This window comes from Larimichthys crocea, unplaced genomic scaffold (genome assembly GCF_000972845.2).
Source record: "Larimichthys crocea isolate SSNF unplaced genomic scaffold, L_crocea_2.0 scaffold148, whole genome shotgun sequence".
NCBI classification, from domain to species: domain Eukaryota; kingdom Metazoa; phylum Chordata; class Actinopteri; family Sciaenidae; genus Larimichthys; species Larimichthys crocea.
Genome location: NW_020852030.1, coordinates 654,746 through 665,139, shown reverse-complemented (window position 1 = coordinate 665,139; position 10,394 = coordinate 654,746). Strand labels below are relative to the sequence as shown.

The 10,394-nt window shown below is 47.3% G+C and overlaps 1 protein-coding gene across 3 annotated transcripts in view; it reads left to right on the top strand.

Annotated features, from left to right (window-relative positions):
* The window catches only part of ptpn18 (protein tyrosine phosphatase non-receptor type 18), a 17,887-nt gene extending 10,916 nt beyond the window's left edge, over window positions 1-6,971 (top strand). Inside the window, exons 10-17 of one of the 3 annotated variants that reach the window (XR_003461783.1) lie at window positions 2,657-2,734; window positions 2,845-2,937; window positions 3,850-3,893; window positions 5,041-5,154; window positions 5,942-6,147; window positions 6,229-6,309; window positions 6,640-6,782; window positions 6,839-6,971. Coding sequence is in view for 2 of the 3 variants with exons in the window: in XM_027275561.1 (XP_027131362.1) it covers window positions 2,657-2,734; window positions 2,845-2,937; window positions 3,850-3,893; window positions 5,041-5,154; window positions 5,942-6,147; window positions 6,229-6,309; window positions 6,640-6,713 (690 nt within the window). In the remaining variant the exon portion in view is untranslated. Of the gene's footprint in view, window positions 1-2,656; window positions 2,735-2,844; window positions 2,938-3,849; window positions 3,894-5,040; window positions 5,155-5,941; window positions 6,148-6,228; window positions 6,310-6,639 lie in introns of all 3 variants that reach the window. The other 2 variants (XM_027275562.1, XM_027275561.1) reach the window with 2 other exon arrangements.
* Window positions 6,972-10,394: the final 3,423 nt, after the last annotated feature.

The following is a 10,394-nucleotide window of genomic DNA, read 5'->3' as shown; positions in this document are numbered from 1 at the left end:
TCCCCTAAGCGTCTCTTCACTCTCTTGCTCCTCTGCCATCATGTCGTTCGAAGCTGCTGACGCCCTGGTCCTCCTCTTCTTCTTCAGGTAGTTCCCATAACCTGCCGTGTTGGTAACAACCACTCAGTCCGTCGCTTGGCGGTGAGCTCAGAGCAGGGTACCCGTCGTCTGAGCTCAACGCCAAGCTGACGAACTGAGAGCTAACAGCAGCTACATGTGATCCCGTTTCAGCAGAATCAGTGACCATTAGTTTGGTGACGTTACGTACATCGGAGGTTACACAGTGGAGAGAAGAAGACGTAACATTTACTGACAAGTTAACGACTTTTATTGTGAAGCTTCCTGTTGGTTCCCTGCAGCAGATCACGGCACGACTTCACATCATGAGATATCCTGAGCTCCGTGAACAGAGACCGTCTGCGGTCCAGGCAAAGTAGGAACACATGGAGGACAAGTCACTGTGACATCACTGTGACATCAACTGTGACCAACACTGGGAACATATCACTGATGAACTGAAATCTCAAACTTCTGTTCCTCCTGTAGGAGCAGTATCAGTTCATCTCAGCACCGTCACCTCATGTTGGAGCGAGCCCTCAGGCGTCCCGCGGCCCGCTCTACTCCACCTGCCCGAGGTACCGCACGTGTTAACCGCGAGGCGGGTAAGTGAGGTGACGAGCTCAGACAGTCACGCAGAAAGAAAGAGAATGGCTGCCTACGCTGACTTCCTGTATGTAAATTGGCTGAGCAGCCAGGTTGAGTAGTAGAAACAGTCAAGAGAGACGACCGTCTGACTGACGAAGACAGCAGCTACAGATGCCAGGCTGCAGGCCACCGCTTAGGTACGTCCACACACTCAACCTGTTGATGCTCTGTCATTACTCATCAGTGTCTAATGAGCTCAGTCTGTAACGGGTTAAGCTGTGAAACTGATTAAATTGAAGACGATACCACACACAGAGCCCGCCCCTCTGTGCTCTGTGCTCCAATCACATTTGAGTAAACTTCAAGGGGGCGGGACTTACAAACTGTTTATAACTTGATACGATGTGAAGTACACAGTACTTCATGTCTGTACTTGAGTACAGTCTTGGTTATCAAACTAACAGAGAAGTGAAGAAGTGTCGTCCGCTCGCGGGAAAACCACACACAACAAGCGTTTAGCATCAGAAGCAGCTCACGTGCGCTGGGCATGCTAAGGTTGTTTGTCCACCGATCTGGAGTCCTCCACACCACAGCATGGACAGCAGGCAGTCCTACAGGAAGCTGTCAGGATGTTGACAGATCACAGCTGTGCTAACATTGTGGACTAAAGAGTTACTTGAGCACATGACATATTATTCTGTAGATTATGATTCTTCTACATCAGTGTTGTTCTGTTAAGGTACTGAGCTGCCATGAAGTTGTTGTCGCAGCCCTCTGCACGCCGTCAGACCTGAAGACTGATAGAAAAACAAGCAATGAAACACAGAGGGGGTTTTGGAAACCCTTGAAAACCGGTGGAAACCCAGCTGCATGTTTTAAAAGACTTTCCAGGCCTTAAAAAAACCTGATAAACTTTCTGTTTCTGACAGCTGAAAAAAACAGAGAAGAAAAAGACACTGCTGCACAAAGACCTGTACATCCTGTCTGTATGTAACCTGTCTGTCTGTATGGCTCTTGTCTTCTGTCTGTCTGTCTGTCTGCATGTTGCTGTCTGCATGCTGCCTGACTGCCTGCCTGCTGACTGTCTGGTCTGTCGTCTGCTGCTCGTCTGCCATGCCTGTGTCTGTCTGTCGACTGCTCCCTGTCATGCCTGCTGCCTTGTCGTTGCCTGTTCTGCCTGTCTGTCCTGTCTGTCCTGTCTGTCTGTAGGTCTGTCTGTTAGTCGCTTCTGCCTGCCTGCCTGTCTGTTGCTGTCTGTTGTCTGTCTGTCGCTGCCTGTGTCTGCCTGTCTGTCCTTGTTGTCTTGTCTGCCGTGCCCTGCGTTCTGTCTGTCTGTTTCTGTTGTCTGCATGGCAGAGGACAGACAGACAGGATGTCTCTCCCCTAAGGTTTTAAATAAACACTTTCTCACCCTCCTTGCCGTCCCCCACTTCCCCATATGTTACCACGTTACGTAGAAACGCAGCGGAGCGAGGGCATAGTAGATGATGGAGGAGCGACCGGGAGCCGATGAGTAGGAGATGAGGCGAGGAACAGAGGAGACGCGCGAAGTCAGGATGCTAGGGACACTGGGAGTATAGCTGATGGTGATCTTCATGATGCTGAAGTCTGCCGTGATCTGCTGCAGAGGAACCAACAGGAAGCTGTCACAATAAAAGTCTTTAACTTGTCAGTAATGTTACGTCTTCTTCTCTCACACTGTGTAACCTCCGATCACACAGCACCAACTATGTCACTGATTCTGCTGAAACTGGATCATCATGTAGCTGCTGTTAGCTCAGTCCGTCAGCTTGGCGGTGAGCTCAGAGCGACGGGTACCCGTCGCTCTGAGCTCACCGCCAAGCTGACGAACTGAGCTAACAGCAGCTACATGATGATCCAGTTTCAGCAGAATCAGTGACATAGTTGGTGCTGTGTGATCGGAGGTTACACAGTGTGAGAGAAGAAGACGTAACATTACTGACAAGTTAAAGACTTTTATTGTGACAGCTTCCTGTTGGTTCCTCTGCAGCAGATCACGGCAGACTTCAGCATCATGAAGATCATCCTGGAGCTCCGTGAACAGAGACCGTCTGCGGTCCAGACCAAAGTAGGAACACATGGAGGACACGTCACTGTGACATCACTGTGACATCACTGTGACATCACTGTGACATCACACTGATGAACTGAAATCTCAAACTTCCTGTTTCCTGTCAGGAGCAGTATCAGTTCATCTTCAGCACCGTCACCGTCATGTTGGAGCGAGCCCTGCAGGCGTCCCGCGGCCCGCTCTACTCCAACCTGCCCGAGGTAACGCACGTGTTAACGCGAGGTAACGTGAGCGTGCACGAGCTCAGCCAGTCAGCTGCAGAAAGAGGAAGTGCTGCCTAACGCTGACTTCCTGTATGTAAATTGGCTGCAGCAGCAGGTTTGAGAGTAGAAACAGTCAGAGAGAGACGACGTCTGCTGACACAGAGCAGCTCAGACTGACCAGGCTGCAGACCACACGCTCAGGTACGTCCACCTCACCTGTTGATGCTCTGTCATTACATCATCATGTTCTAATGAGCTCAGTCTGTAACGAGGTTAAACTGTGAAACTGATTAAATCTGAACGACGACCACACACAGAGCCCGCCCCTCTGTGCTCTGTGCTCCAATCACATTTGAGTAAACTTCAAGGGGGCGGGACTTACAAACTGTTTATGAACTCTGATACGAGTAAAGTACAAGTACTTCATGTCTGTACTTGAGTACAGTACTTGGTTACAAACTAACAGAGAAGTGAAGAAGTGTCGTCCGCTCGGGAACCACACAACAACACGCGTTAGCTTCAGCAGCAGCTCACGTGCTGCTGGGCATGCTAGGTTAGTTTGTCCACCGACTGAAGAGTCCTCACACCACAGCATGACAGCAGGCAGTCCTACCAGGAAGCTGGCAGGATGTTAGAGATCACAGCGTGCTCACATGTGACCGAAGGATTCACTTTGATTATGTTTACATATTATTCTGTAGATTATGATCTACATCAGTGTTCGTGTCACTGAGCTGCCATGAAGTGTGCAGCCTCTGCACGCCGTCAGACCGAACACGATAGAAAAGACAGCAATGAAAACCAGAGGGGGTTTTGGAAACCCTTGAAAACCTGGAAACCAGCTGCATGTTTTTTAAAAGACTTTCCAGGCCCTTAAAAATAACCTGATAAACTTTCTGTTTCTGACAGCTGCAAAAAACAGAGAAGAACAAAAAGACACCTGCTGCCAAGAGGTACCTGTCTGTCTGCCTGCCTGCCTGTCTCTGTGCCTGTCTGTCTGTCTCTCTGTCTGTCTGCCTGCCTGCCTGCCTGCCTGCCTGCCTGCCTGTCTGCCTGCCTGCCTGCCTGCCTGTCTGTCTGTCTGTCTGTCTGTCTGCCTGCCTGCCTGCCTGCCTGCCTGCCTGCCTGCCTGCCTGTCTGCCTGTCTGTCTGCCTGTCTGTCTGCCTGTCTGTCTGTCTGTCTGTCTGCCTGCCTGCCTGCCTGCCTGCCTGCCTGTCTGTCTGCCTGTCTGCCTGTCTGTCTGTCTGTCTGTCTGTCTGCCTGTCTGTCTGTCTGCCTGTCTGCCTGCCTGCCTGTCTGTCTGCCTGTCTGCCTGTCTGTCTGTCTGTCTGCCTGCCTGCCTGTCTGCCTGTCTGCCTGTCTGTCTGTCTGCCTGTCTGCCTGCCTGTCTGTCTGTCTGTCTGTCTGTCTGTCTGTCTCTGGCAGAGGACAGACAGACAGGATGTCTCACCCTAAGGTGTTAAATTAACACTTTCTCACCCTCCTCTGCCGTCCCTCCATCCCCATATGTTACCACGTTACCGTAGAAACGCAGCGGAGAGAGGGCATAGAGAGGAGGAGGAGGAGAGGAGGAGAGGAGGAGAGGAGGAGAGGAAACAGGAGGAAGGAGAAAGAGGAGGCTAGGACATGAGGAGAGCTGATGGATTAAGAAGAAGGGAAGTCCTCTTCTTTAAAGGAGAGAAGGAGAGGAGGGGAGGAAACAAGGAGAGGACTTCAGGGAGGAGTGTGATGATGAAGAACAGATCTCATATCACAGGCTAACCACTTCCTGTGTGACACACTTGGTTACAGACTCTGTCACCATGGCGACTGGGGTCAGAGGAGGAAGTTGAGCAGAGTGACTTCCTGCTGAGATGTAAATATTGAGCAGTGTTAAAGCGACAGTGTGACGCCTCACAGTGATATAACATCACTCATATACACTGTTCTGCAGTGCATCATGGGACCTGGAGTTCTGTGGCAGAGAGGAAGAACTCTCACTTCCTGTCTGACTAGTTAGCCTAGCTTAGCATAAAGACTGGAAGCAGGGGGAAACAGCTAGCCTGTCTGTCCACACATGCTACATGCTATCAGCTAACTGGCTGTCTTCCTGTTGACAGAGCGTCTCAGCTGACCGACATGAGCGACACGTACGCTGTGGTCAACAAGCCCAAACACCCACACCCACCTTCACCAAGCCCCGCCTACTCCACTGTAGCCACGCCCAGGTCCAGGTAAACAAACACCTTCAGGGAACAGAGATGACGTCACGTATTTAGAAATATTAAATGTTTCATCAAGCTGAAATTTTAGATTTTAAACTTTAAACAAACTTTAAACAAACTAAAAACAAACTAAAAACAAACTTAAAACAAACTAAAAACAAACATAAAACTAACCTAAAACAAACATAAAACAAACATAAAACTAACCTAAAACAAACATAAAACAAACCTAAAACAAACATAAAACAAACTAAAAACAAACATAAAACAAACTAAAAACAAACTTTAAACAAACCTAAAACAAACATAAAACAAACTAAAAACAAACATAAAACAAACTTAAAACAAACATAAAACAAACTAAAAACAAACTTTAAACAAACTTAAAACAAAGGTTGTTTAAAGTGGCTCAGTAGTTTTTGGCTGTCTGTTCTCTCTTCACACACACACACACACACACACACACACACACACACACACACACACACGTGTTCATAGTTTGATCAGTGTGATGACACAAATTGTCTCCGTCAAACATCCATGACTCCCAGAGACAAACAACAAATTTAAAAAAGCCCAAGTATTCAAGTACTTCAAAAGTATTCAAGTACTGGTCTAACATTAAAGTAACATTGTCTAACATTAAAGTAACGTTGGTCTAACATTAAAGTAACGTTGGTCTAACATTAAAATAACGTTGGTCTAACATTAAAGTAACGTTAATCTAACATTAAAGTAACGTTGGTCTAACATTAAAGTAACGTTAATCTAACATTAAAATAACGTTGCCCCTCAGGACTCTGACCCCGTCCCATCACTATGACAACGACTCCGCGGGGGCGTCGGCGGCGCCGCTCTACAGCATCGTCAGGCCTCGAGCTAAACCTGCGAGCCGCCAACACTCGACCACGCCCATCTATGACACTGCAACACCGACCAATCACAGGCTGGGGGAGGGACCACCGTCGCTAAGCAACAGCGGAGACTATCACCTGATGCCAGGTAAAGAGGAGAGGAGGTAAGAAAGGAAAGGAGGTCAGGATGGAAGGATGAAACGTGACTGACTGACTGTTTCTCTTCCAGCTGATCCAGCTGATGATGATTATGAAGATTTCTCCTCCTCAGCCACAGACCTGACCAACCCGTGTTCACCTGGTGGGATCGGTCAGTACACCTGTTCACCTTCTTAAAGGGACAGCGCGTCATTTAGGGAAACACTCCTCCATCACGTCATGACGTGTCGCTGTAACCATGGTTACGTCTCTGTGTGGACGCGGACGTCCTCGGGCGTTATCGTCCGTCAGAGGCTGCAGCTCAGTTTCAGAGATAGAGTGAAGATAGTTATTAAAGAGACAACGCTCACCAGAGCTGACAGCAGCCTGCTTCAAACTGTCGTCATCATGCAGCACCATCCACAGTAGCTCATCACGGACGCGACTAAATAACGTCGTATCAATGTTTCCTGAATGTTTGAATGTGTTTTTGTCTTTTCAGGGTTTAATTGTCGGATCCAGAAGCCCAGAGGACCCAGAGAGCCTCCAGCTGAGTGGAGCCGCCTGGAGAGATGAAGCACCTGGACTGGTTCACCTGGACTGGTCCACCTGGACTGGTTCACCTGGACTGGTCCACCTGGACTGGTTCACCTGGACTGGTCCACCTGGACTGGTCCACCTGGACTGGTTCACCTGGACTGGTTTGATTGTTTGTAACCGGTGATCTGATGCTTTCATATTTATGTTCTTCATGTTTTCATGTTTTCTCACTTTTCTTCTTTTTTAATGAATTCTTCAAACAGACGTGTGTAAACAATAAACTGTAAACAAACAGCTGTTTATTCTCATATTTCATTTCATAACGTTATTTAAAGATTAATAACACATTAATAAACAATTCTCATAAAATAACTTTAATAAACACCAATAATATGAGAATAATGATAATCAAACTGAAATCTTGAATGTTGTGACTCGTCGTGTGTCTCAGGTGTGTCCTCGTCTCACCTGGCTCAGACTGTCCACAGGGGGACATGCTTCATCTCTGACATGAGATGAACATGTCAGAGATGAAGCATGAACAGCTGACTGACAGACGAGGAGAAGAAGAAGAAGAAGAAGAAGAAGAAGAAGAAGAAGAAGAAGAAGAAGAAGAAGAAGAACTCTTCTGACCACCAGGAGGCAGCAGAGCAACAGCAAACACCAGCTGCGTGTGTGTGTGTGTGTGTGTGTAAGAGTGTGTCACACACTGAATAAGAGGTGGTTTCAATTAAACCTTTGGCATGACTGTGTGTGTGTGTGTGTGTGTGTGTGTGCTGAATCACCTCTGGTATCTTTGGTAACCTGATTCAGATCTGATGATGTCACACACACACACACAACCTGCAGGACATGCTGTAATTGTGTCCTTGTATGTTTTCATTGTGTGTGTGTGTGTGTGTGTGTGTGTGTGTGTGTGTGTGTTAATCCTTCGCAACCACAGGTCTTGCACTCCCATGATGCTTTGCTGTAAGCACAGGACTCACACACTCACACACACACACTCACACACTCACACACACACACACAAACACACTCAGCTGGCAGTGAGAGAATTGCACTTAGTGGTTTTTGAGAATCAGACTGACGGACAAGTGTGTGTGTGTGTGTGTGTGTGTGTGTGCGCGCACACACACACACACACAGGTCATGGGTGTTGGCTCTCTGAATGGTGGAGAGACCACAGGCATCCACAGAGAGAGAGAGGATGGAAACACACAGAGCAACAGAGTCTTTACAAGTTTGACCTGTTCAGATGAACACGCTACACGCTACATGCTACACGCTACATGCTACACATTACATGCTACATGCTACATGCTACATGCTACACGTTACACGCTACATGCTACACGCTACACGCTACACGCTACATGCTACATGCTACACATTACATGCTACATGCTACATGCTACATGCTACATGCTACACATTACATGCTACACGTTACACGCTACATGCTACACGCTACACGCTACATGCTACACGCTACATGCTACACGCTACACGTTACACGCTACATGCTACATGCTACACGTTACACGCTACATGCTACACATTACACGCTACACGCTACACGTTACACGCTACACGCTACATGCTACACGCTACATGCTACACATTACATGCTACATGCTACATGCTACACATTACACGCTACACGCTACATGCTACACGTTACACGTTACACGCTACATGCTACACATTACACGCTACACGCTACACATTACACGCTACACGCTACACGCTACATGCTACACGTTACACGCTACATGCTACACGCTACACGTTACACGCTACATGCTACACGTTACACGCTACACGTTACACGCTACATGTTACACGCTACATGCTACACGCACCATTAGCAAGTTAGCTCTTGTAGCGGTCCTATCAGCTGACTCATACTTTGTCCTATTCTGCTTCTGATTGGCTCGTGTTTGTTGCCTTTGTTTGGTGGGTTGGTCAGGTTTAGGTAGGACCAATCAGATTGGTTGGTTAGGGTCAGAATATCAGAGGCCAATCAGAAGCAAGGTGAAGAAAGACGGGTCATCTGTTACCAACCAGTCCATACAACAACAACAAGCTGTTAGCTGCTGTTAGCTCAGTCTGTTAGCTGCTGTTAGCTACTGTTAGCTCAGTTTGCTAGCTGCTGTTAGCGACTGATGAGGAGCAGAGCTGTGTGAACATTAGCAATGTAACAGTCAGCAGCTTCGATGGACATGATGGCAGAGGAGAAGAGAGCGAAGAGGACGCTGACGGAGGAAGCTAAGAAGAGAAAAGGAGAGAGTGAGCGAGGTTTCTAATCTCATATTTAGATTTCTGTTTCTGTGTCAATGAAACTGAGGAGAGAGAGTGATGTAAGACGAGAGAAGAGAGAGAGAATGGAGTGATGAAAAACATACAGAGATTTAAGGAAGAGAGAGAGCGCAGCCTTGTTGCTAGGCAACTGAGCAGCTCCTCTTTGAAGTTTTCCCTCATTGTTTTTTTTTTAACAATCAGGTCAGAGGAAGGCTCAGCGTAACCATGGAAACCACCTCAGCACCAAGCCTGGAGGAGAGAGACAGAGACAGACTGTCTAAAACCTGGACGTAGTCTCCGTGACGTCCCCGCAGACTGTCTAAAACCTGGACGTAGTCTCCGTGACTTCAAGTAGACGTTTGAGGAACTGCAATTTTTGGAGGTTGATGATTATTTTTAATGATTGGTGTGTCGTTGTGTTTTCTGCTTTAGTGTGTGTTTGGATAATAAATCGACACACACACACACACACACACACACACACACACACACACACACAGACACACACAGACACACACAGATGTATATCAGACAAACCTCAGAGATTTAAAAATAAATAAAAAAGACTCAGAGAATTTGTTCTGCTCCGCGGCTTCGACCTCGCAAACTAACAGCTGCACACACACACACACACACACACACACACACACACACACACTCACAGGTGGCTGTTTCACGCCGTCTTATAAAGATTGGCGTCAGTGTTCAGAGAGCAGGGGGCGGGGCCTGTGAGAGGAGTTTGAGTTGTCGTCAGTTCAGTTTAATTAATCGATTATTCCATGTTTGTGTGTTTGTGTGTTTGTGTGTTTGTGTGTTTGTGTGTTTGTTTGAGTCCTCTGATGTTGTGAGGATGTGATTTCATTGGTTTATGACCATAAACAGTTGTGATGTCAGTGAAGCGTCATCAGTCTGCTCAGGTAACTTCAGGTAAGTTAGCCCCGCCCACAACCTTTACAGTTCAGTCAGACCTCAGCTGTCTGTCTGTCCTTTGAGGTTTCCTTACATCCTTTCCTTCAGAGTCTTCCTCACCTCAAAGGGAGAGGTAGTAAATGAAAGGAAAGGAAAGGAAAGGAAAGGAAAGGAAAGAAAGGAAATGGAAGAAAGGAAAGGAAAGGAAAGGAAAGGGAGGAAATAGAGGAGAGGAAAAGAAAGGAAGGAAATGGAGGAAAGGAAAGGAAAGGAACGGGAGGAAATGGAGGAAAGGAAAGGAGAGGAAAGGAAAGGAAGGAAATGGAGGAAAGGAAAGGAAAGGAAAGGAAAGGGAGGAAATGGAGGAAAGGAAAGGAGAGGAAAGGAAAGGAAAGGAAAGGAAAGGAAAGGAAAGAAGGAAAGGAAAGAAAGGAAATGGAAGAAAGGAAAGGAAAGGAAAGGAAAGGGAGGAAATAGAGGAAAGGAAAGGAGAGGAAAGGAAAGGAA